Source organism: Theobroma umbraticum, unplaced genomic scaffold (assembly GCF_002168275.2).
Source record: "Theobroma umbraticum cultivar Fairchild unplaced genomic scaffold, ASM216827v3 scaffold_56.0, whole genome shotgun sequence".
NCBI lineage: Eukaryota > Viridiplantae > Streptophyta > Magnoliopsida > Malvales > Malvaceae > Theobroma > Theobroma umbraticum.
This window is the reverse complement of record NW_018397256.1, coordinates 12475111-12501673: the sequence shown is the minus strand read 5'-3', so window position 1 is coordinate 12501673 and position 26563 is coordinate 12475111. Positions and strand designations below refer to the sequence as shown.

Below are 26563 nucleotides of genomic sequence, written 5' to 3'. Positions count from 1 at the left end.
AAGTACTAATCTATCCAATTTCAGACTGACAATTGTTTTTCTTAAAATAGAAAAAATAACAACCCAAGCCCAAAACCGACAGGTTAATGACCACTGAGAATCAGACATTGAGTTTTTGCATATGGCTTTTGTTGGGCCTGGATAAGTTTCCTTTTTAGTGACGGTGGGTCAATACCACCTCCGCCTCAGATTTTGAAAATGGTGGGATGAAATTTGGCCTGCTGACACTGACCTCTTCAAAAGCAGAGATGAAAAAGGAAAAAAAAAATAAAGCATGAGAATAATAAAACCATTAAAAGGACAGTTAAAGCAGTAGATTTCATATATTCCTAGCCATCAATCAATGCATCCCTGGTTAGATCTCACTATTCCATAAACACAGAGTAAAGAGAGAGAGAGAAAGAGAGAGAGAGAGAGAGAGAGAGAAACTAAAGCGAGAGAGATAGAAACATGTCACGACGGTCAGGGACTTGCTTGAGGTTATTTCTTGTAATATTTGCTGTAGTTTCAGCATTGGGAGTGTGTGGACCAGCTCTTTATTGGAGATTCAAGAAAACTCTTAGATTGGGTGATTCCAAATCCTCTTGTCCTCCTTGCATCTGTGATTGTCCTCCTCCTCTTTCCCTTCTCAAGATTGCCCCTGGTATGACTCCTTGCTTGTTTAGGGCCTCTTATTTTATCAATCAAATTTCATGTTTTTCTGCTTTTGTGATTCTGGGTTGTTGCCAAAATTTGATTTTGATTGGTTTTTTGTTTATTGGAGTGAAGTTAAGGAATACCCTTTTGGGAAATTTGAGGTCTTGATCTGCTCTTGTTGCTAACTTTGCATTTTGAGCTTTGGGAATGTTGCATTTTCTTTAGTTTTTACAGAGTGACAGGGTGCGCTCCAAGTTGGGTTTAGATTTAAGTTTTATCCTTCGAGAAATTCCTGTTTCTTCGATTTGAGGTTTTGATCTATTGCTGCTGCTAATTTTGGAGGTATCTGTTTGCTTGGCCAACAGGATGTAATCACGTAAAACCAAATTTCAGTTTAAATTAATGCTTGTTTAATCATATATTGAGTGGAGGAATTCAGAGGCGCCCGCTTTGTTTTCATTGTAACTACCTACGGAACCCGAGCTCTCTGCTTTGTACCTCCTTCCTTATGTGCAGAATGACTCTATCAATATTAATTGGAAGAAAAATGACACTTCTAGGTCCATTTCTGATGCATATGATAAAGAAGTAAGTTGAGTTAGGCGATAACCTTTCTGGAATTTAGGGGCCAAATAACCATGCAATAAGGAAGGAGGTATAAACAACAATTTTTTTGGGTTTTACTTCAACAGCACTGAAATGATCTCTACCTTTATAGAATGACTACTGAGATATCATAGCATGTTGACTTCTAAAAATCCATCTCTTTCTTATAACTTTAGAATGAAGATATTGTTTTCCTGCCTTGGTCCTTTATGATTTGACTAATTTTTGGTAACTTTTAATACGGATCTCTTTATAGAAATTTGTTATACTTTGCCTAACGGTGTTGGTGAGCTTCTGTAGAGTAATAAACTGCATGATTTCATTGAAACTCAGAATGACATCAGGATCATGTAGATGAGTTCTTCATTAATGATGGAAATTGACTATAATTCAGGAATTTCATTTATTATTTGCTGTGCTGCTGCACTATTGATCTTGCTTTTTAACTTATTAACAATTGTGGTGGTGTGTGACCAGAATATGAACAAATGCAGTATTGATCATGAAAATGATACTTGCATTTGGGCTGTTTCAATTCTTCACAAACCACGTTGATAGAAATTATGAACACAAATTGAAAAATGTCAAAATTCTAGCTGCCTCTTACTTGACACTGGTGTTCAAAAGAAGGGGAGAACTTCTAACGTTCCTAACCTGCCTAGATAAATACGTGCAAGCTCTATTTTTTTTTTGTTCTTCCACACACGATTGTATGCCTTCTTTTGTGTTTGTATGATACTACCGTGTAATCATAAGCTGGCATAAGAAGGGGGGAACTTCTTACATTCCTAACCTGCCTAGATAAACACATGCAAGCTCTGTTTTCTTTCTTTCTTTCACACACGATTGTATGCCTTCTTTTGTGTTTGTACGGTACTACCGTGTAATCATAAGCTGGCATGCAGAATCTGCAGCTCCTTATGCTGTTGATTTCCTTGTTTTTATGTGTTCCTGCTAGTTACAAGGGCTGTGCTTGTAAAATTTTGTGTCAAGTTTTGGTTATCTGTTCAAATTACTTATATGTTTTCTTGTGCTTTTGTTATTCTTTTGCAGGGTTGGCCAATCTCTCGGTTACAGGTTAGAGTTTATTCCATCAACTCTAATTGTTAACTTCATGATTTATCTCTTCATATTCATCTTCTTATTTTCGATCAAGTCATTGCCCTGCTTCTTGTCTTGTAATTAATTTGTTCATTCATCTGGTGAAACCACAATCATGTACGCATGATATGAATTATGGTGACACAGATTGTGGAAGCAATGACCCTGATCTCAAGCAAGAGATGGAGAAGCAATTTGTGGACCTTCTTACAGAGGAGTTGAAGTTGCAGGAAGCTGTTACAGCAGAGCATGCTCGCCATGTGAACGTTACCTTTGGTGAAGCAAAAAGGGTAGCTTCCCAGTACCAAAGGGAGGCGGAAAAATGTATCGCTGCCACAGAAACCTGTGAGGGGGCCAGAGAGCGGGCGGAGGCCTTGCTGATCAGGGAGAGGAAAGTTACAACATTATGGGAGCAGAGAGCTCGACAAATGGGATGGGAAGGGGAATAACTGTTTGTATAATTCATCTAAATATCCTAGTCAAGAAATCGAAGCATTCCACCTTGATTTTTATTCAATCAGGCAAGCAAGTTGCTTGAGTAGTCTTGTAAGGGCAAAAGGCCCCCTCAGTCTCTCCCTCCCATCCTCCATTTGTAGTTGCATGAATTCCTTTGATGATATAAGTTTCTAAAGAAATTTCACCTGTAACTGCCATGTTTAAGTGGACCGCTTACTATAATATCATCTCATTTTCTTCACTTGGAGCAAAGTTACAAAAGAAGAAAGTCTTTTCTTTTTCTTTCCTGCGCAAAAGCTTTAGTGGTAATTTCTTTTCTGCCCTGCCTGAGAGGCTGAGACTGCCATAGTCAAAACATATGTTACGTCTGCATGTATTCAGAGACAAAAAAAAGCATCGAGGGTGGTAACTCAACTCTCACTGACAAAGGGAAAAATATTTTGAACATTAGGAAGATGGAATCATCTCAGTTTTTTTATTAAATTTTAAGATGCATTCAAGTATTTAATTTATTAATTAATATATAATTCTCTTGTCTAATGAGCGGATTCGAATTTTTTTTCGTCAAAAATAAGATGAAAATGGATGATGAACTTGACCCAACAATGATCCCAGGTCAATCATTTCACTCATTGAGTTTAGGATGAAGTAGACAGATAACATTGAGTTTTCAGCAGTACATTAATCTGAAATCATTGTAGAATTTTTCTTCTTTTCTGCGTATCCAAACAGACAGACATGTAAATATTGTCAGCAATGGATATACGTGGACCAACCATTAACTTTCCCTGAGAAACGAAAGACAAAAAAAGTCAAATACCACATGCGTAGCAATTGAGTTAAAACAACAGTAGGATACCAACAAACGCGGTTTCAACTTTCAACGTTCATGCATTCACCCTCAAAGCACAGCTGTGTTCTTCTTCAATTATATCAAATCTATTAGTATAATATTTCATCACAAACAAAAAGAAAATTAAAATACTACATATCTAGATCTACCCAAAAAACGCTGTCCAAAAACAGATCTTTCTGTCCTGTAATATTAGTTATTTTTACAGCATCTAGATCTATAATTGTTATTAAGTGTGGGGTTTTTTCTTTTTATAATAAAAATAATAAATGGGGTCTTTCTTTGGACTTTGATTTGGCAAACTTTGAGTTATGTTCTAAAGTTTTGCTCTTTCAAGCTTCCTGCGATCTTTAGAACTATCTTGGGTTGTTTCTCCTTTTTTCCTTTTTTTCCTTCTAACTCCAAGTCACAATACTAAAAGTAGAGGTCGAAGAGAGTTGGTTAAGTTTCCATATATGGAAAGTTCAAGGAACAAGAGAGGATACGAGGACGGTGTTGGAGATGCAGACTACCTGACAGAACCCAAAAAACCAAAGTTACCTGCTTTGGCAAGGTACTTCTTCAAGTTCCAAACTTTTGTTAATGGGCGATCTTCATATTGTTTTTAACCTAGCATAGAAACTAAGTTTGACTTTTGGACTGAAGTGCTTGAATTGCTTTGGATGATCTTGATGGACTCTACCGCTTTGGGTGATTCGTGATTGCTCTTTCTAAGAAATATTTAGTGTTAGAGATCAAGTTTGACTGATATATGCCTGAGTTCTTGAATCAGGTTTTCTTGACCACATGTGTATCTGATTACTTGCACTGTTGAACACCTTCAAACAAAAGCTTGACCTTTTGATTCAGGCGATCGTCTAGTTTTCTTTCTTTCTTGTTTTTCGTATGTCTCAAATGCCAGAGAAGATTCAGTGAATTCAATAAATCTGAAAGCTATGGAGATGGCTATGTCAAGAACTGATGTGTTCATTCTTAGTTCTGCAAAAAAACAATTCAAAATCTATGGGGGTTGATTTAGTTCTCATTGAAATTGTTTTAGATTTTCCAATAACTTCACACAGTTCAAGATCAAATACATGAAACAAGTTTTGTTAATTCTTGTGAGTTGTGAGTTTTTTTTAACATGCTTGTTGCACGTGATTGAATGTCAACTTTTTCTGCAAGTCCACTCCTGTGATATACAAATTGATCTACCTGCAGTGTAATAGTGGAAGCTCTGAAGGTGGATAGTATGCAAAGACTTTGCTCATCTTTGGAGCCTATGTTACGCAGAATTGTGAGTCAAATGTTTCTTGGCAGTACTTGGCCATTGCAGAATTATTCCCGTATAAATTGTTGCGCAATGAGGATTCATCAATCCCTTCTTGGACTTATTTCTTGACTCAATGAAGTCTTACTGTTGTTTTTTATCAAGAAAAAGGTTGGAGAACATTGCCAGTTCTCACCAACCAAGTTTGCATGCTGCTTATGTAAATTTTTTTGGATAATAAGCAGCGCTTGTTTATGATACTGCCTCAGCTATTTTTCATATTGGCTTGTATCTGAAGGATAAAGTTTTTTTTTTTTGTTGCTTCAGTGACGTAACAGTACTAAGAAATATATTTGTGTTATATCTTGACTCTTCTCTTACTGATACTGCATTTGGAATGAATTACAGGTCAGTGAGGAAGTGGAGCGGGCTTTGACAAGAATAGGGAATGCCAAATTGACTGGAAGGTTTGTTTCTACACCAATATTTGGGCATTAAAATTAGAATTTCTTTTTTTTTCTCTTTGAGCCTCACGATGCTTATAAAATGTAGTGATAGACATCCTGATGAATGCCTGAAACAGATTCTGATAATCCTAATGAGTTATATAGGAAGAACAAAAATGTGTTTTTGGTAATTAAAATTTTCCTCAATTTGTTAAACAAACAGAATTGGGTGTCATATATTTCTAATGAATTGTCGTCCTACCTATAAAAGGTCTTCACCACCGAGACTACAAAGTGCAGATGGAAGAAGCCTGCAACTTCAATTCAGAACAAGAATGCCGCCTCACCTATTCACAGGAGGGAAGGTGGAGGGTGAGCAAGGAGCAGCCATCCATGTCATCTTGCTAGACGTGATCACAGGCACTGTGGTGCAAACTGGACCAGAATCAGCAGCCAAACTGAATGTTGTGGTGCTAGAAGGTGACTTCAATGAGGAAGCTGATGAGGATTGGAGTAAAGAGCACTTTGAGAACTATGAAGTAAAAGAGCGTGAGGGGAAAAGGCCGCTTTTGACTGGGGAATTACAAGTAACCCTCAAGGAAGGAGTTGGAACTCTAGGAGATCTTATTTTCACTGACAATTCAAGCTGGATTAGGAGTAGAAAATTTAGGCTTGGTTTGAAGGTTGCTCCTGGATTTTGTGAAGGGATTCGTGTGCGTGAGGCTAAAACAGAGGCTTTTGCTGTTAAAGATCATAGGGGAGAATGTGAGTATTCCAGTAGAGCTTTTGCATTGTGATTGGTAGGCAATTCTAGGAACCGTTGCATGCTGCATGTCCTGAATCATACCATATACTGCTTTTGCATTTGGTTGAATAGTTCTCCAGTTGTTTTCTCTGCTATATAACACTCTAGTAGTCCTCTCCCCTTGATTAATGCAATTAACCAGTTTAGTTAGGTGAACTTATTTCATATGCTGCTGCTCTTTACAAAGTCCAGCATTTTCCTACTGCTTTTCTGTTTGACTTGCATTACTCTGGGTGTTGTCATGATTTTTCCTCCTTTTTTAAACTGGCAGTGTACAAGAAACATTACCCACCTGCGTTGCATGATGAAGTGTGGAGATTGGACAGAATAGCCAAGGATGGAGCATTACATAAAAAGCTGTTAAAGGCTGAAATTGTAACAGTTGAAGATTTTCTTCGACTTCTTGTCAGGGATCCACAGAGATTAAGAAATGTAAGGGATTTCCTTTCCCTTAGATCTCTGCCTTCCCCTCTCAATATGTCTTCTTATAGACTATTTACTTCTGTATTCAAAGTCTTTCTTTCTTTGGATTGATAATTCTTAAATCACTTTAAATTCCTGATATAGATCCTGGGAAGCGGAATGTCCAATAGAATGTGGGAGAATACGGTGGAGCATGCTAAGACTTGCGTCTTGGGAGGAAAGCTTTACATTTACTACATTGATCAAACCGATAGCACCGGTGTTGCTTTTAATCACATTTATGAACTCAGAGGCTTCATCTCTGATGGGCAATTCCTCCCTTTGGAATCACTTAACGACAGTCAAAAGGTTAGATTTTCTTTATATTTGCAATGCTGCTGACGTTTCTCGACATTTATTTTGCTATTCTTTTCTTTAAAATTGATACTGGAAAGCAACTTGCATCAAAATATCTGATGAACCGACAAGCAGCATAAAAAATATAGAAGTATATTGACAGGATAGACTAGATTTAACTTCAGAATTATTTATGTCTCCGAAGGGTTTGCGCTGGACCGGGCCAGGCAGGGAGAATAATGTCTGTTTTTCCCTTAAAATGCGTAATGAATGGATTGTCAGGATCTCTCACATCTGCTATGTTGTAATCAATTTCTTCATGGCACTCAGCTCTTTGGCAGTGCACCTTTCATAACATAAGCTCCAGGCCTGCATTTTACCTGCAAATTACTGTTTATGTTACCCACTTGGATATTCCAGCAAATAAAAATTTAACTCATGGACATGAAATTTTGCCTACAGGTTTTTGTGGATTCCCTGGTGAAGAGAGCATATGAAAATTGGCATCAAGTAATAGAATATGACGACAAGGTCCTCAACTCCCTTGCAAGTACAAAGAGAACAAATCCCTCAACTGCATCAATAAATGAGAACAACTACGATGCAGATTACTACACCACGACTACTCAGAAGACTAGGCAGCAGTATATCACCTCAGAGCCAAGCCCACAGTGCCAGAATAATAATACCCACCATGCAGTCCATCAGTTGATTGAATTTCCCTTTGGAAGGTCTGATCAGAATGCAGTAATGACAATGAACAATCAAAAAGAACTATTACCTGGTAGCACGAATTACATGCCAATTGGCAACTCTACAGCCGGAGTGTCAGGTTTTGCAGCAGATTGGTCTAGGCCAAGGAATGGGCAGGGATTGGAAGATTTCTTTGCCGAGGAAATCCGGCTTAGGAGTTCAGAAATGTTGGAGAGTGATGACATGCAGAGACTGCTGAAAACATTTGGAGTGGGAGTTGGTATGAGGGCCGGCTTTGGTCATTCTGACGAGGCTTGTTACACTTACACCATTCCTTATGATCATCCGATAGACCACTCTTACGCCCAGGAACGTGGCAAAGGTTCAGGGAAGGCGGTCGTGGGGTGGCTTAAGTTGAAAGCTGCTTTAAGGTGGGGAATATTTATAAGAAAGAGGGCTGCTGAGAGAAGAGCTCAGCTTGTTGAGCTTGATTAGTTGACTATGATGCTTAAAACTTATTTTTAACCATATTTTTAGCTGGTTAACAAAGGATTGGTGGCTCAGAAATCATTAACCTCGTTGGAAACATTGTTGCATGATTCCAAGCTCTGTAATCTTTGCCAATATCTGGTCGGCACTCAAAGAAAGCTGATGACAAGTAGAGAGAAGATTAGAGGTCAAAAGAATTTCTGTATATGAAAGTTCAGAGGCCATTTTTATGCCATTCTCTTTGTTCCAAATACCTGACAGTATAATGTTTTTCATGCTTTTAACACGTAATTTCATTCGTTTTATTCTTCCATACGGGAAGGTAGCTTTATTTTGTAAAGTTTCAACCCAAAGAAAGTGATATTATTATTCCTGATTATCCAAGCAGTAAGATATATGATTGTTTTCAGGATGTGGAAGATACACCATGGTTGGCTTCCATGGCTAATGACAGGGAATTGGAATTGAATGAACCATTAAATCTGAATGAAACCAAGTGATCCCAAGAAAAAAATAAGTATCAAACTATCAAGGAAAAAATTAACACCAATCCAAATCAAGAAAAGCAGATAAACCCTGCAGGCACACCTCCAATGCTAATCTTAATGATCAGGGCAATAGCAAGGAAATGTAGCCTTCAATGCACACATGAAGGGCTTCCATCTAAACAATTTAAATATCGAAAATATTTCTTCCCTGGTGAAACACTGAAAATTTGAATTTTCAAATTATGGTTTAGAGGCCCCTTTTTTTTCCTTACAACTACTGCCTTCAAATAAAATTATGAGAAGCAAGATACAAATGAAACTAGAAACTAAGAAAAACTGAAACTGTGAATTTCTCAAGCTACTATTCCGTCAATAGGGAAAAAGGACATGGAGAAAGAATTCCAAAAAGGATTCTGTCATCAATTTCAACCAGAAATCAAATGTAGCAATAGAGAATAAATTACATATTGATACAGACTCTCGTAAAGAGAGGTAGACTTATGCCATTGTCACCTTCTTTTGTTCAAGAATCAGCATCAACCGTCTCATATACATGACCCAAGGGGGTATGCATCAAACCCAAATTCCCCATCCATCAATGCTGTGTCATTATTTTGTCCCTGCATCTCAGATACAGTCAATTTAAAGAATCTATGCTCATAAAGAATAAGTATATATTTAATAAATATAAAAGGATTACCTAACCAAGGCTAAAAATAAACCAGGTTCAGTCACAATAATTTTTCCTACATTTTCAAGGAAATTAAATAGTCTTAACCAGAGACAAATTAGTCCTCACTTATTTTTCCAAATGCCAATTACTGCTAGTTAGATCCTGGGATAGCAAGAATGCCATCCATTGTACTTCTAGAGACTTGAAAACTTATCACGCATATATCTTGTCATGTAGAGAAATGAAAATTTTCACAATTCTTAAGCATGCACGAATTTCACCGTTTGGCACTGATTGTTATAGTTAACTAATGGAGAAGGAAAATATAAGCATGGGGAAGACACGTAAAACTTGTCAGGCAATATAAGCTCTATATCTGTATCTAATCTATGCCAAACTTCATACTCCTAACTATTGTGCTTACTGTGCTTTATAGTCTCACATTCAACACCCAATTTAGACTATGACACGGACAAGAAAAATAAAAAATCAAAAATGAAACTAGAGAGGCAAAGGAAGTTCTCTTGTCATACCTGTTTGATCATGGAACTCATTATATCCTCCAAGGATTCAAAATTATTTTGACTGAAACCACTTTGTGGCTTTGTCTGCTCGAAGAGATAGTCCTCATTGGACCTCAATTTTGCATCCAAAGCTGATTTCTCACCCTCAGGGTGCTGAACAACATAAGGAGCATCACCACTTAATTGACTGAACAAAGAGACATCAGTCCTTTTACTGGTGGCGGCATTACTTTGGTCCATCACAGCACCACTTGCAGAAACCAGGGAGTCCACCCTGCTAAATGAATTATTTAAATTTCCATTGTAATCATGTCTGCGGTCTCCCCACTGTTGCTTTGCTGTGTAACCTATATTCTGGATAACATTATTATTTAGGCCAACTTGGCACTGCATGTCTCCTCTAGAGTCCTCCAAACGTGCTGAATTTGCCATGGAAGAAGAAAGATCAATAGGGCTGTTACTAACGTGAGAGCTCGTCCAAGAGAGATTTTCCTGCAAATTATTAGGTGGCAACTGCTCGTGATTGAAAGCTTCACTTGTTGACAATGAACTTGATGGGAAACTGGATAATTGAACTGCGCCCCGCCAGTTTTCACTGCATCTACCATGATCAAGAAAATTAGAAGAACCACGAACACCCATGTCAAATGATTCCTGATTCAGTGATGCCACACCAAGAGATGATTGATTTCCAAATGAACCACTAGTGTGTGTCTGTTGTGTGTTTGCTTGTAACAACAAAGGGTTGCCTGAGGCAGTAGATAGAGAATTGCTCGAGCCACCACCTGGCACTCTGGCATCAGAGAAGTTAGTGGCAACACCAAAAACATTTGGATCATTAACACGATTAAATTCTCCAAAGTGGTTAGTGGACTTGTTCTGCGACAGCTGGTTGAGCTCTATTGAGGTTGGGATCCCTTGAAACAAAGTTCCATTTTGATTTTGGTTTGCAGGCAACACAGCTGGCTGAATCTTCCCAAGACCATTGATTGAATTGTTCAAGGTTTGAGAATGTCCCGGTTGAATGACACCAGAAGAAATCCCACGTAGGCTTAAAGCAGCTGAGTTCAGTCTACCAAACATTCCACCCGGTTGGTACGATGATAGAGAAGCACTTGAAAGCCTTCCAGGTCCAGTCAATGTGCGAAAATCTCCAAAGCCATCTAGTGAACTCATGCGCAAGTAAGAGGGATCTTTACTGCCTAAAGCAGCAACCATGTTTGCTTGCTGAGTTGCAACACTGCTGAGTCGTTTCAGGTAAAGCCTATATTTCTGCAAGACAACAGAAGACATTAAACCTAAAGAAGTGACAAGTACCCAGTCACTGCACATTTTTATAAGAGGTCCTGATTCAAGTGCCTGAATTTTTCCCAGTGTATGGCCCAGCCTAGCTCTTACCAGCTTGAATTGGAGTTGCAGTAAATTCACAAACTATGAGTTGATCTTAACATGGAGTAGAACAATAAAGAAACTCCCTCTCTTATAAACTAGTACAGCCCATTAAATAGGAAACAATAACGAGCCTATGGTACGTGACGCTTTTTTACTTACCAGATTTGCTATTGTATTTTATTCAGCTATTCTCAATAGAGTATCCAATTTTCTTCAGAACCAGCAACCTCTTAACTAGATCCCATGTATACTTATAACTTTAACATGTATACTGATAATTGATAATTGTTGCAAGGGCAATATATAAGAATCTATTATGCAGATGGTAAAGAAAAGAGCAAAGTGGTTTACCTGTAGATGGCTTGCTACATTTTCCCTTGTGAGTCCTTCAACATTCATCAGGTCCAGAATTTTCTTTGGAACGGCCTCTGCATTTGAATAAAAAGAAAAGGGAAACTAAAATTAGAAATGCAGTTGGGCATGAGGATCACTGTGTATAAGACACTAATCTCAACATCAAAAAACTCACTGTCAAGACCCAATTGGTTGACAGCTGCAACAAACTTCCTATGCAGCTCTACAGACCAAACAACTCGAGGCTTCTTCTGACTTGAAGGGTCATCATTCTCATGTCCGTTATCTTCACCCTCTTCTTCCTCATCTTCACTTTGGTCCTTTCGCTTCTTATTGACTTTTTGGTCAGAACTGCCTGTTGATGTTTGACCGAATTCTCCATTTCCTGCCCGAACCTTATCTTGATTTGGGGCCTTAATTTGATCCTTAGAGTCAGTTTTCTTTCTTCTAACCACATGTTGCCATATGTTTTTTAGCTCCTCAATGCGAACAGGCTTCAATAAGTAGTCGCAAGCACCATGGGTAATCCCCTTCATTACAAGCTTGGTATCACTGTGAGCTGACAACACTGGAATTCATTAAGAAGAAAGAAATTATGTTAAATCAATTCTGAAACAATTATAATCTATTGCTCGTTTTAGCAAACCTAGAATAATTACAATTTTAGAAAATTAGTGAACTTTAAACTTTAAAGGGAATGCAGAATCACAAAAAGAAAATTCATTCATTCCACAAATAATTCAAAGAAAAAAGGGGGGAAAAGCAAAAACAAATGAGTATCATTCAGTGCTATAAATGGAAAAAGGGTAAATGCTTACTGATTACAGGTAGGTCCATTTCAAGCCCCACAAGCTCAAGAAGCTTAAAGCCATCCATATCTGGCATATTAACATCACTAATAACCAAGTCATATTTGTTTCTGTTTTCCCTCAACATTTTGAGGGCTGTAATTGCCTGATTGGTGGTAGTAACTGCACAAAAAAAAAAAACCATAAATGACATGTCAAAAGAAAGCCCCCAAGTCCTAACAATGTTAAGAGTCAAAACTTGCATACTACAATTGTAAAGATCCAAATCAAATTCACACTGCAAAGCACAATAGACAGATCTCCCTCACAGAAACAGTATCTAAACCAACCACACAATAAACCCAAAGAGAAGACACATCAAAACATTTTTTTTTTTTGAAAGTTTACACATCAACACAATTTAAGCAACATTCTTTTTAGAACAAAAACGAAGCCTTTAATTAAAGGTTGAGAACAACAGAACGGAAAACAGATAACTTATCAATAGAATTAAAAGTGAATTTCTAATTCAACATAAAACTTTTTGTAAAAAAAAAACATGATAATTTCACGAGAATTCAAAAGAGAAAAAAAAAAGAAAGAGAAACAACTAACCGTGATATTGACATTTACGAAGCAGATTTTCCAAAACTTTGAGGCAAATAGGGTCATCATCAACTGCTAAAACACGCATACCAACTGGAAACCGGTCCTTGCCTCCATCTTCACCATTAGAACCACCCATTTTCTCCTCCACAGCCATTGATAAAAAAAGCAATTGAAACCACCCAGATAAGAAAACAGAGCCAAAACAAAGATCACAGAACCAAAGTTTTCAATCTTTTTTAGTTTATCCACTGTTTATCAAAACTTCAAAATAAACCCAGATAGCCAAAACCTCTAAAAAGCAAAAAAATATATAAAAAAAATGTACGAAGACAAAAATTGAGAGTGAGAGAGAATTAGAAGCCTGAAACCGTCAAAAAAGGAGAGAGCTTTGCAAGTAAAAGCTGTACAAAGGGACAATGATGTTGATAGCCAAAACAGAGTTGAGATGTTTCAACCCTCCAAACAAGCAGAAACCTTTTCTTCTTTTAATCTTTTGAGTGCAACACTCTCCTCCTTTCTCTTTCTCGGTCTGTTTTGTGTTTTTTTTTTTCCCTTAAAGTTTTCTGTTTCAACTCTCTCTCTCCTCTGTATTTGTCTTTAGCTTTTTCTTGTCAATTGAACAGACCATCCTTTTTTTATTTTATTATTTATTTCTTTATTTTTTCTCTAACCCTATTTTTCCAAAGAAATAATATCGTGGGAACGTTATCAAATCCACCATAAATAGACCTTACCATTTCTGCCGCACGATTCAGTCAATTATGAAATGTCAACCGTCGGTTTAGATTTAGCTAAAACGAAAAAAATATTAATGTCTATTTGTGTCTAGTATAAACCTTTTCAAAGGTAATCCTTCCTTATGCAGTGTTTTAACGTTTTTTGTCAAGAAGGATCAATGTTAACTATTTCGTAACTTTTTGATCTAAACAATTAATAATAAAATATTGACATTAACTGTTTTGAATAATTATTGTTTATTTTAAAATAAATCAAACAAAATTTAGGAATAAAAAGGAGAAAATGGATATAATTATTTCCTTTAACATAATTTTTCATGTTTAAGTCTGGACTAATTTCCTTAGCTAGACTTTTAAATATTTCAAATTTTAAAATTTTAAAATTAATTACAAAAGAGGGCTATATTTACTAGAGATGGTTAGCAAGAAAATGTAAACTAATTATTATGATAATTATTTAGGGTCTTTAAATACTAATTGGCCTTATCTTGGGAAGCTAGTTATAACCTTTTGTGTCATAAATTATTTCCTTTAATAGTCCCATGATTTGCTTTAAGAATTCCCATGTTTAAACTCAAGCTCGTTAAAAGACAGTTTGGTCCTTCATTTTTGTAATGTTAAAGAAGTTTATCAAATGTATAATTGTCATTTTATAATCAAAGCATTCGAAAAAAAAAATAACTACCATTGCATCTAAAGTTAAATATTGTCAATACATCAAATATAAATCCTATAAAAAAGAATTTTTGATTTTAGTGTGAAGTTGTGTATCTCAATAAAACCTCTTCAAACTAATCAAGGATGCAATATTTCTTTTAGTGAAATGAGAATCCATGCACAAAAATGCTTTCATTTTTTGCCATGACAGGTGTCCCAAGCTCTAAATCAATTTTTAAAATCATGTAACAAATTTAGGAACTCTACAAAGTATTGTATCTGAATATTTGATTTAACTATAAGTTGTATCTACTAAATTAAATTAATACACAATTATTCTCTAATAACTTGTTTTACTCATAACTATCAAAATTATATGATACACATTACGTATCGTACAATCAATTATATTACTATTAAAAAATAATACTTATCGATATATTTTATTGCCTTAATCAAGAATTGCACAACTTGCTTACGATACGAAACGATATATTTTTATAAGTGTTATTTCATCAAATTATTAAAAGTTTATTTGTTTATTTATTTTTGATTGAAAACTTGATATATTATTTTTTAATGAGTTTTAATCTTTAAGATTTAAATTTTTGACAAAAATTATGTAAAAAAAATCAGATTCTCTTTTTCACTTCAACATGTTAAATTTTTTTTACTTTTTACTTAATAAATTAACATGGAAAATCACAATCAATGTAGCAGACATGTGTGTTGCGTTGCTGCTTGATTTTTGTTATTGACTAATCATATCACATTCATTTGTTTAACCTCAGAATCAGTGATCTATCTCATTATGTAAGTCTCTCCAGCCCTAGCTACTCTATCTCCCTAGTTAAATATTTTTGTTACTAAATACTTCCTACAACCCTTCTTATCAACGAAATTAAAAGACAAGCAAAAACCCAAAATTTTTTAAATAATTAGTAGAAGTTCCGGGGATAATATATTTTATCAATATCATCATAAATTGATAATTATTTTTAAAAATAATATATTTTAGGTCTAAATACAATGCACGTTTTTCAAATCATTTTATTGATTGGTTTTGTTTATCCACTCACTCCTCAATCATTTCATAAATTTTATTTATTTTCAAGTAAAAAATATTTTTAAAAAACATTTAAAAAACAGTGTTGAAATAATCAATTTTCTTTATAATAAAAAAACTGTAATTACGCGTATGACAATAATAGCACTCAAAATGATATATGAAAAGATATAAAAAGTTGCATCCACGAAATACAATTTCAACATGTGCATTCATTAATTCTATTTTTTTAATTTTTATCATGTACTTTTTTTTTATTTTAAATAGGATCATTAACTTTGTCACATTTTTCTAGTATTAGATTTAAACACTCCCTTGAATTAAAATTATTTTGACTTTCACTAATTCAAGAAAATAATATTATTGAATTTTACCCAAAAATAAAAATTTTATCAAAGTATTTATTATTTCTGAAATACTTGAATCTAAATTTTGTTATTTGATTGAATATTTGAATATTATAAGTATCTGATTTTACAATTTAATATCTTATCATTATTTATAATTATGTTTGAATAGTAATTTTATTATTCAAACAATATTTAAATTCGATTATAAAACATTATAATTTTACTTAATTGGATTGATGAGATTAATAATATATAATAATATTCGTTTATAAAATACTCATCGAAGCCTCTAATTAAAATCTCATATTTCAACATTTAAATATCAAATTTATGGTAAAAATTCTCAGAAAGGGGTTGATTCCCACGCAATAAACAAGGAGAGTAAGAAGGGGGAGGGGGAATAGGTCAGCGTGTCCCCAGACGAAAAGTACCAAAGGAGAAGTACACTTTTTTCTTATTTTTAATCTTTGGGCTCTCTCGTGGGTAAGACAGGGCCAGTCCGGCTTTTAAAGCCCGAGTCCTCCACGTTACATCTTCCAATTGGCTATGCGGTCTAACGATGGGACCCCTGCTAGATTCCAGAGTCCGGAACCCAGAATGAAATGCAGCCTTTTTTGATAACGACACGTCCGTCGCAGGATATCAGAGACAGGGACTTGCTGGGAATTCTGAACTTGTGGGCTCCACCATCATATATATTCATCAAGCAAAACTGTGCCCGCACTTACTGGATTGCCCTTTACGCTTTGCCACCGCTGCCTTTGCTTCTATCCCTTTCGCATTTCGGCTGGGGATAAGATTAAGTACCCTACAATTTGATGCTATTACACTCGTTCGTACAGGATTATGATATTTTATAATTAATTTGAATATAATTTTCACTTTAAATTATATTTTTATGAGTTAATTTTTATTAATAATATACATAAAAATTAATTTTAAATTTATTTTTTATTTCAACTTTGAGTTTAGATCAAGTTTTGTCAAAGATACCCATGTTATTTATAATTTACTATGTCAAGTTTGAATTTCTTATGCGTGTTAATAATTGTGTTTGAATATCAAAAGTTGATTTTTAATTGAATTTAGGGAAGATATGAGCAATTAAATTTTAATTGAATTTGAGCAATTTGAGTGTATCAAAATTAACAAAATTAGGTGTGAAATTCTAATTTGAGTGACTTTAAGTTATACATAATCTTTTATCATAAAGTTAAATTTATTTTAATGATGTATAGAGAATAATAATTTGTTTATATAAGATTATACATCTAATTATAGATCTTGAGTTTAACATAAGGTTACTGTTAAGAAGTGAAATGAGTAATTTATTTACCTAGTAGGACTAGGTAAGTATTGGGCGTTTGGGACAAACATGATCTATTTCATGTGAACTTCAAATCACCTGAAGTTATTAATTATAACAAAATAAAATAAAAATCATAGCTTAAGAATGGTAATGAAAGATTAAAGGTCATATCATCATAATTAACAATCCATAAGTTAGATGCCATCAAGCTAATAAAAGTATTTAGAGCCAACAAGGTGAGACATGTGTTTTGTGATTCAAGCAAGTTGCTTAATGATTAATTAGTATTTTAATGTCCATGACCCAAAATCCTTGACAAAATTTGGTTGCCATCCAGCTAAATACAGCAATGCTACCTTTGATGGAACATATTTTTTGAGCCCCATGTGGTCTATTCTTTCTTTCAAAGTCACTGTTCATTTGGCTTTGTGGATCACCTTCCAAATACTCTCCAACCCCATTCAGGATATGTATCAGGGGGGATTCGGAATCAAACGGAAACAGTGTAATTTAGATATATATGGTGGTTGGATTAGCCTCCAATTTAGGGAGGGGCTACTGTTTGACTAGATGATTGAAAGCATGGAAAGTGGGGGTTGGAAATGGGATTCATATCCCCATAGTTAATACTTGTTTTGAAATATTTGACGTGATTACTTCGGGTTTACTTTAATGTTATTTTATGGTGAGATTATTATTCTTTTTTTAAAGATTAATTTGATAAGACGTGTCGTATAACATTTATAAGGTTTTCAAAATTTTTTTACTTGTCTAACGTGAAATTGAAACATTTTGTCTGCTTTTTTGGAAATGCATAACATTGATGATACCAATATCTATTTAAAAAGTGACAATGGGTGTTTAATCAACTATCATGATGGAAATTAGAAGTAAGTTTACCAACATGGCATGGAAACCAAATTGATAAAAGGTGTAAACCATGAGGTTGAGAGAGTTGGTTCAGAGCCTGGAACATGATTTTATGATGGGATTAGGGAAGTGGGCGTCTGAATCACACTTAGACTCAATTTCATTGAACAAGCTTGGCCCCAATCCCTTGAGTAATCAGACTCCACCTCTTTTTTTTTTTTTATTAATCTTTCAACAGCATGGATATAATTCCAAGCTGTCCAATGGGAGACTTGTGAGATTTGGAAAAGCAAAAACTATGAGACAGATTTTGGTTTTCAATTCACTTTAATCAAACAATGAATAAAACATTTTAGTGGTCCACATGAGTGGTGATGCACTTCATATATGTAGTATGGCCCTGATAATGATCCCCACAAAGTTAATTATTCTAATCTCTAGTCTTAATAAGATTGAAATTAAATTTCTTGTAAATTTTATAATTTAGAAATTATATCGCGGAACATATGATAAAAAAAAATTAATATTTTTTTTTCAAATAAAGAGTACAGGTATACCAAATAGTCCAACACTATGTATTTTAAATGAATACTACAACTTCAAGCCTAATAAAAGCTTGAAGTTTCTTGGGATGGAATGGAATATCCCAAAATGTTCAACTCTCAATTCATATCTATCGTTTTCCCAATTAGAATCAGCATATATAACATAACAAGAACCGTTAATTAGGAAAAAAAAAATGGAGTTAACTTTAAACTAACTTGTTTGGTGGGGAAAAAGTGGATTATGTGAACAAATCATCAAACACTTGAATGCCCATTACATTGCTGTGGAGGGAAAGCTCTTTTATTGGAGAAATGAAATCCATGTGGCTTGAAATTTCAATATATAATAATAGTTTTGGCTTCATAAAAGTTTGAGAAGTTGGTGATCATGCATAAGGATTTTGGCTAACTCTCTCTCTCTCTCTCTCCAACTCAGTGGATGATAGTGAGAGCTTTAGAGCTTAAACAAAGGGTTTCTTTTTTCAAAGTGGAAAGTACTCTTTAAGTCATAGTTGTTATTATATATATAATTTCAAAAGGATTCTCACATGGGCTTCTTAAGGAAACAAAAAAGATTCATCCCACATAATACAGATGGAAAACAGCCAACAAGCTTCACACCCAACTAATCAAACAATTATAATTAAGCTACCTGCAGACATCCCCCATTGCTGATATCTGAAGGGTACCCATGGCTTGGTTTGAAGCTTCATTTGCTGATTTGGGGGAGTTTTGACACCAATTTCTTATTTCAAATGCTTGCAGTTGGAGACATGAATCCCCCATTAAACATGTTATGTTCCCTTCCCTTTTATCAGGACTATGTCTCTGTTAAAGACTTTTTAGCCGTTTTGCCTCTTCTTTTTTATTTTTATCCCCTTATTTGTATTCATTGATGTTGGAGATTCTATTGTTTTTGCTTTCTCTTTTTGTTTGCATATGTTTCCAAACTTTCTTGTTCCCTGGTGTAGGAATTTCTCCTACACTTTGTGCTGCTTTTGGTTCTTTCTTTTGTTGTGCCATTGTCGCCATTCATTGACTATCTATGGTCTATTTGGGGGGATAGAGTTTGTGATGCCCATAAAGCAATTTTTAACCTTTACTCACTCATAAATTTCATGCAATTGCAGTAATATTAACTGTCCTTATCTTGTATACGTGACAGGATTAGAATTCAGAATCACTAATTACTGATTCTGTCTATCAATGCCAAAATCATAAAAAATTAAATAAAAACATTGTTTCAATTCATGAACAAAAAGAAATCTTTAATGATAGTGTTAACGGCAACTTTAGGAAAACAACTCAGCCTAAGCCTCATAGCTTAAAAAAGAACAAAACAATACATTTTGCTATTATTTATTATGACATTTTCATCGAATTTTCTAATGAAAACATGTCATATGTTTAATTAAAAATTGGAGTTTAGAAATAAATATCCCACTCTAACCTTATATTGTTGGATCTGCCCAATAAATATTGTCTCCACGAGAATATTCTGTCCAAGGAGACTTCCTAGGAGCTTCCAACTCAATGTAGCATCAATATAATGTTTATAAACTTTACAAAAAAGTAATTAACGTTGGGTTTTTTTTAATGGTTAGCCATGTGAGGATTGTGAACTACCCATCTAAGCTCTTACTATCAACAATTTGTTTTTCCTTAAAAGTGGGAAAGCTGGCATTTCATTTAGGTAAATAATGAAAAAAACCTAGAATTTCCTTAAAACTAAATATATTTGCCTTTTGAGTTTTAAAATCCAATATATATATTTTTAGAATTTTATTGATACCATAATCATTACTTTTTCCCAAAAGGTTAACAAACAATTTTTTTTTTCTAAAAATGTTTAGGGTAAATTGACTCAAAATTGAGTTTGTTTTAATATCACCTGTAACGAGATCATTACTTTCTCTCTAAAAACATGATCTGATAGAATATACAAAACCCACAATGTTTCAAAACCTCTCAGATGTCCAATATGGGATCGAAACATCTCAATCTATATCCTTTGAAAAGCCGTGCATAGCATTAAGACGTTGATAGTTGGTTATAAAAAATATATAATATTATTGAAAGGCCCTTTAAAATTGTTGAGATATCAATGGGCAGCTTGGAATGTGTATCTTTGGGACGTAGATATTGCATATCTAGCTAGGTAGCTGTCATTTTGTTGTTCATGGTTGAACACTTAACAAGGAAAACCAAGGACCTACTTCAAATTTATTAAAGAATAAAACCCTCTTCTTTTTGTTCTCTTTCTTAACAAACATATTTGTTTGGCCAAGTGACTCTTAAACTTTGCCCAACTACATAAAAAAAAATTGGTAAAAAAAGAAAAAATAAACCTTTGAATCAGCAAGGAGTGGATCTCAATTTCAATGGTTTAGTTTATAGTGGGTGGTTTTCATATGGGCCACATGTGTTGTGGGCAACAACATGTTTACAAATCACCATTCAAGTTGCCAACAGGTTTTGCATCAGCAAAGGCCGTCGTTGTTAATGGGTTGGGCCCTGATTTTCAGCATTTGGGTCCATCTTGAATGGAGGTTTGGACCTTGGGCCCATGGATGTTTCTTCCTTGGCCAAGATTTTGGTGAAACTTTTATTGAGAGACCTATAATATCATGGGAAAAATACATGACATGGATGAAATTGAAGCTGGTATTTATCCATGATTAGACAAAAACATAAGGTACAAAAGTAGGAGAAACCAATTGAATCTAATATGAAACTAAAGTAAAGTAATCCACCTATTTCCTTTTTTCTTTCTAAATGTTTGATAGTTTTTACATAGACGAACTTAGTCACAAGTGAAACCCAGAGGAAGAAGCATGTTCTCTGGGATTTTCTGATGGAACACTTACTGCCACAAGAAAGAGCAAGAACTCCCTACCCACATAAATGGTTCAAAAACAGGATCTGGATCAAACAGACTACATATAGATCTATGATTCCTATCAGTTCACAATCTCCGAGAAACAGATCAAGCACAACAACCCTGGCTGCCAGTCATTGGGTCCATGAAGCAGGCCACCCAGTAGATCAATTCTGGGAGCTGGTCTTCAAATTACAATGGAAACTAGCTGCTCCAACTCACTCCTTTTTTGGTACAGCTGCCTTTTTCTTAAATCTCAAGCATTTATTGTGTTTAGATTCTGTGAGACTGGGGATAGAGGTAAGTTGCTTTGTTGGTTTTGTAATGGATATCTTCTCCATCGCATTTATGAATTTGCGTAGATGCTTAATGTACTCTGGATAAGTTTCAAGGTTGCAATGGCCGCCACCCTTGACCCATAAAGGATCATACTTTTCCTTGGAAAGTTCCCACAATCGCTTTCCATGAGACCAATCTACAATGTCATCATTTGTACCCTGCAAGCGTTGATCAACAAATATGCATCAATGATGCCTGAGATTAAATTAGAAGAACCTTAGTTCTTATGCAAATGGAGGATAATACTACCAAAAGTTCTAACAGTTTTCCCTTATTGATAGTATCTAGGAGGATTACACAACATGATAATACTTATTAGATCTATTCAACATGAAACATATCAAAGTGAAATACTATATCAAACCTAACAGGGAATTTGCTGATATTAACTAAATGTGAGTGCTAATGGTCTCCTGTCTCCATGACGGATTTCCACAAATTGAAGCAAATGTAACTAAAGAAATTAACCAAAATAAAAGATACTTACATGTATAACTAGAACTGGACAGCTGACCCGCCGTATTTTGTCTATATTCTGTAAATATTTGGAAAGAGCTTCCTCAATACAAACCAATTCATTTTAAGCTTGCGGCAGAATGGAAGATTACAGGAACACCAAATCAAACTTACTTTGAAAATATCAAACCAAAATGTCATCTTGACAGGATACAAGACCCGTATGCCTGAAAGGATGGCACTATGAAGAACAACTCCTCTTAGTTTCTGCAAATGAGAAGCCAAGTGCAGAGTCGGCCCACTTCCAACAGATTGGCCATACACTATCAGGTCTTCCTGTTTAACTCCATATTCCTTCTTCAAGCAATTGTACACTGCCTCTATGTCATAATATGTGTTGAGCTCAGTTGGCTAGTGCAATTGCAGAAAAAGCAGCTTATCAGTTATAAAATTAGTCAGGCAGGAAAAGACTTGAATAAAGATTTGGCCAGCTAAGTTATCAGTCATTTCCTTGATTCCAGTTATTTTTTTATTTGCTAAAAACCTTTTCATAGAAAATTTTCAAGCAATTTAAGAGTTGATCCGCAGTGTTGTAAGCCCTCAAGACAAAGAGAGATACAAGAAAATACAAATGCAGACAGTCTCAAAGATTCTTTTACCTTGCCAGATGATGCTCCATATCCAGAATAATCATAACTGCAAAACAAAAGCAAAAAGATAAATTAATAATAGAGGAAGATTCTTAGTCAATGTTATCACATCACAGCCATATCTGACAGATTCTACCCTGAGAAAATTATGTTAGCCAATAGCTACGAATTTAGGTAAACAGCTCCTCAGCCTTTTACATACAATTTGAAAGATAACTGGACCTCCTAATCTAGTCAGTAGGCACAGAGAAAAGAAAGTGATACTATCATGAAACATCACCAACAACCAAAATTTTCACGATTTAATTTTCCCATATTTTCTTTTGGTGGGAAAAAGGTATCTAAGAATTTATGCATAGTACGAATGGAGCTGAAGCCATTTCATGACAGCTCTTGGAAAAAGAAGGCTAGCAAATATGAGACCTTTGATGAAAACAAAAACATTAATCAAATTGAAAATTACTATCATATTTCTTCTAATTTTCATTTTACTTTACTTTTCCATTGCAGTTTCAGATGCTAATTCCAGAGGGAGGAAGGAAAAGAAAAATCTATAGCCGACCGACCTTCAATTGAAGCAATGATGGGCAGCACATCTGAAATTGGTTTGCCATAATAAATAAAGTTGACGAAAAGAATGGTTCCCAAATATGCAAAGACAAAAAAGAACACAAATTGAAAACTAAAAAGGAAGTTCCATACGACAAACGCATGTTCCTCCAACAGGAAATTATGATAAGTCGCCACAGACAGAACACAACAACATAAGCAAAAACAAGTAACAACAACAGAACTACCGAACTCAGAATACATTAAACCAAAAATATAACGTTGGAAGAAGAAAAAGAATAAGAAACCAAAAAGAAAAAGAAAGCAGAAACTAAAAACTGGTCTCAAACCAATATCAAAACAATTTTTTTAAAAAAAATAGCCCTTTTTCTGGGGGGAATGGGGAGAGGGGGTGGAACCCCATTTCACCATAATCAAAATCCAAATAAAAGATGAAAACCTATCTCCCAAATCAATCAAAAGCCAGAATAATAATAATAAATAAAACAATGAAACAAATAAAGGAAAGGTACCTCATAACATTGACACGGAGGTGGGCTCTGAGCTCAATGAAGAGTTCATGCATCTGGCCTAAGTCAGCAGCATTGCCATGGGAATACAAGAGCGTGAACCTGGCAAAAGGGTGTTTCCAAAAGGTTGCTACGATCTTATTGCCACCTTTGGTATCAAGCAAATGAACATCCATGTTCTTGTCCGCGGTGACCCCTGGCAAAACCAGCTTCCCATTTTCTTCCCTGTAAACATCGTACGTTGGTGGTTCTGGTGGAAAAAACGCAAACTTTGCAGCCACACTCGACGTCACATTCCCCATTTACAACCACACCAAAGGGAAGAAAAAACCCAGTTTTTCTAAATATGGAACTGGAAAACACATGCAATGAACATATGGCCAACAGCTTTTTTCTGCTTGAAGGTATTGTTTTTGTTATGTTTCCTTGAGTTTTCACTTTGTGTTTTTGGTTTTGGCAAATTTTCTGTTTCTGGGGGAGTGGTTTTTGGGTTCTGGCCTCTTGGCTGATTGGTGGGTTATCTTTTTCTTTTCTTTTCTTGAGTTTTGTTTAATAGCATTTGGTTTTGCTGGGGATGATGAAAAGCAAAAATCCAAAGGTGAAAAATCAAAGGGGATGGAAGAGAAAGGGCAATTGGATCCGATCTAACCGGGTGAGCAGGAAGTGTTGCCGGAGAGGAACAGGGGCCTAGAAATATTAGCTAAGCTAATATGGTTTTTCCTTTTTATTTCCCTTCCTCCCTCTTGTTTTATTGCTTTCAAGGAGCTTAGGAGCAATGGCTGGCTTCACGATGATCTGGCTTCTATTTTTTCACTGATTGACAACACCTTGTTTTGGGATACTATTTTTCGAAATATCCAATTTGCCCTTTCTTTTTCACTTTAATTAGTGCTAATTAAACAAAAACGAAAATATGATGCCAATTATACCCATAGATTCCTCTTTATTTATTTCTCTCATGATAACACTATCTAGGAATATAAACTTTTTTGTACTTAGCTAGTCGAGTTTAAATAAAAAGTTTAAGAGTTTATCTATGATGAATTATTCATATGTAAATTATATACATTATATTAATAAATCAAATATTATTATTTCATTTATGAACATGCATCATATAATTAAATAATAATATATAAATTTTATAAGCTAATAATATATCAAACATAAATCCGAAATCCGAAATCCAATAATACTAAATCAATTTAATCCCTAAAACAAAAGATTTTCAATCTTTTTGAGATTGAAGAGTTTGGATGAAAATGGGTAGGGTGTTTTGGACTTTTAAATGATTAGATTGAATGTTCCCTTTATCCAAAACAATGGGTAGTTCCCTAAAATCTAGTGCCCTTAAAATATGCTCCTATAAATTATACTCAAAATTAAGGAAGATGGAAGGATTAGATGAGCAAAGAGGGCAAGAAGGAATTGTGAAAATGGAGGGCTGAGATTTGGTCAAAGGCTGGTGGGGGGATCTTGAGGAAGGGGAGAAGATATCAGAGAAGTTGTCAGACTCAGACATTCCCTTTCTTTTGCTTTGTTTCAGCCCAAGTTTTTAACAAACAAAATGTCTTTCTGCAACTTTGACCATTTTTACCACAAACATTTTGTTTTTCACTCTTTGGTCCTCCCCAAATTTGCTACCCTTCCCCACTCCCAACAAGATTTACCCAAAGGAGTTGGGTCTTTATTGTTCAAAGAATGGAAAAATCTTCCTAATTTTTTCTCCTTTTTATATATTTTTGTTGACATCAAAATTCAATAAAGATATATTGTAAAGTCATTGTCTAAAAAAACAAGTGGGTGTGACTAGATTTAATAGATGGGTTGCACCAATTATTGAAGTTCATGTAATGTAGCACATAAAATTGTGCATTTTGTAGCTATTTTTCAAACATTACAAGATTTCCCAATAAAATGGACAAATCTCAATTTTGGTATCTAAACGAACTATTTTTCTATCTGTACCATTCATGTCAAATATAAATTAAAAAAAATTATCTTTTTATTACATTTAATTAAAATTTTATATTAAATCAAATAAATCATTATAAATTATAATTGATTAACCATAGTTAATAAAACCTCACTTATTAGTATATACCATATAGTATTGACGTGATATAATAGATAGTAACATGATATGTATATATAATATGATAATATATGATTACGTGATTTTTGTACTCTTTATGTCAACGTAAATATAATACAATAGAAAAATAAAAATTTATTTAATTTTTTTAAATAATGCAGGTAATTTTTAAAGCATTATGTATTTGTAAAACAATATTGTCACTCATGAGAGATGAGATATTTGATTTCGATCTTTAATTCTTTTTTTTAAGTCTAAAATACCCAATAGGTAAATGATCATTAATTTTCTCGTGTGCTATCCTTTAAACAGCAAGTTTGTAAGATTGAAATGAGGTTTTCTGCTGCCTTTTATGCAATAGTAATAAAGTTCAATGAATGGTTTTAAACTATTTTAATCAAACTGTGAAAAGTTTGAAAAATGAAGTTGAATAACTTGAACTGGAAAAGGGTTAATTAAGATTAAAAATATGAAAAATTTGGATATTTTTTGGTGTGACATTTTGGATAGGTGGAGGAACAAAATTAATTGACTTTGTCTTTAGAAACAGTAGAGCAGGGGACAGTGGTCCTAGCAAGTGGGGTGTGTATGGGGGTTGGGGGGGCCCCTCC

General features: G+C 34.6%; 4 protein-coding genes across 5 annotated transcripts; 2 read left to right on the top strand and 2 right to left on the bottom strand.

The window, feature by feature from the left end:
* The first annotated feature begins 290 nt into the window (after positions 1-290).
* NKS1 (ubiquitin-associated protein (DUF1068)) lies at positions 291-3051 on the top strand. The gene is made up of 3 exons (XM_021420663.2): positions 291-643; positions 2296-2319; positions 2491-3051. Exons 1-3 carry the CDS (start codon positions 451-453, stop codon positions 2790-2792), a joined length of 519 nt encoding a protein of 172 aa, XP_021276338.1. The 5' UTR covers positions 291-450; the 3' UTR covers positions 2793-3051.
* A 681-nt stretch (positions 3052-3732) lies between these two features.
* On the top strand, positions 3733-8472 carry LOC110411167 (calmodulin-binding protein 60 E-like). Of its 2 annotated transcripts, XM_021421205.2 has the most exons (7): positions 3733-4205; positions 4853-4928; positions 5310-5368; positions 5619-6112; positions 6424-6584; positions 6720-6923; positions 7374-8472. In XM_021421205.2, the coding sequence occupies exons 1-7, from the start codon at positions 4108-4110 to the stop codon at positions 8097-8099; spliced, it is 1818 nt and encodes a 605-aa protein (XP_021276880.1). In that variant the 5' UTR covers positions 3733-4107; the 3' UTR covers positions 8100-8472. The 2 variants fall into 2 exon arrangements, with proteins under 2 accessions (XP_021276880.1, XP_021276881.1); XM_021421206.2 differs by lacking the exon at positions 4853-4928 and having other exon boundaries at positions 3737-4205.
* Positions 8473-8723: 251 nt separating this feature from the next.
* On the bottom strand, positions 8724-13509 carry RR18 (response regulator 18). Its single transcript, XM_021421204.2, has 6 exons — positions 12928-13509; positions 12343-12495; positions 11700-12092; positions 11522-11598; positions 9788-11050; positions 8724-9201 (listed from the first exon to the last, which is right to left on the bottom strand). The coding sequence occupies exons 1-6, from the start codon at positions 13073-13075 to the stop codon at positions 9127-9129; spliced, it is 2109 nt and encodes a 702-aa protein (XP_021276879.1). The 5' UTR covers positions 13076-13509; the 3' UTR covers positions 8724-9126.
* A 7656-nt stretch (positions 13510-21165) lies between these two features.
* Positions 21166-24659, bottom strand: LOC110411168 (alpha/beta-Hydrolases superfamily protein). Its single transcript, XM_021421207.1, has 5 exons — positions 23861-24659; positions 22788-22824; positions 22303-22539; positions 22160-22207; positions 21166-21830 (listed from the first exon to the last, which is right to left on the bottom strand). Exons 1-5 carry the CDS (start codon positions 24157-24159, stop codon positions 21552-21554), a joined length of 900 nt encoding a protein of 299 aa, XP_021276882.1. The 5' UTR covers positions 24160-24659; the 3' UTR covers positions 21166-21551.
* Between the last annotated feature and the right edge of the window lie 1904 nt (positions 24660-26563).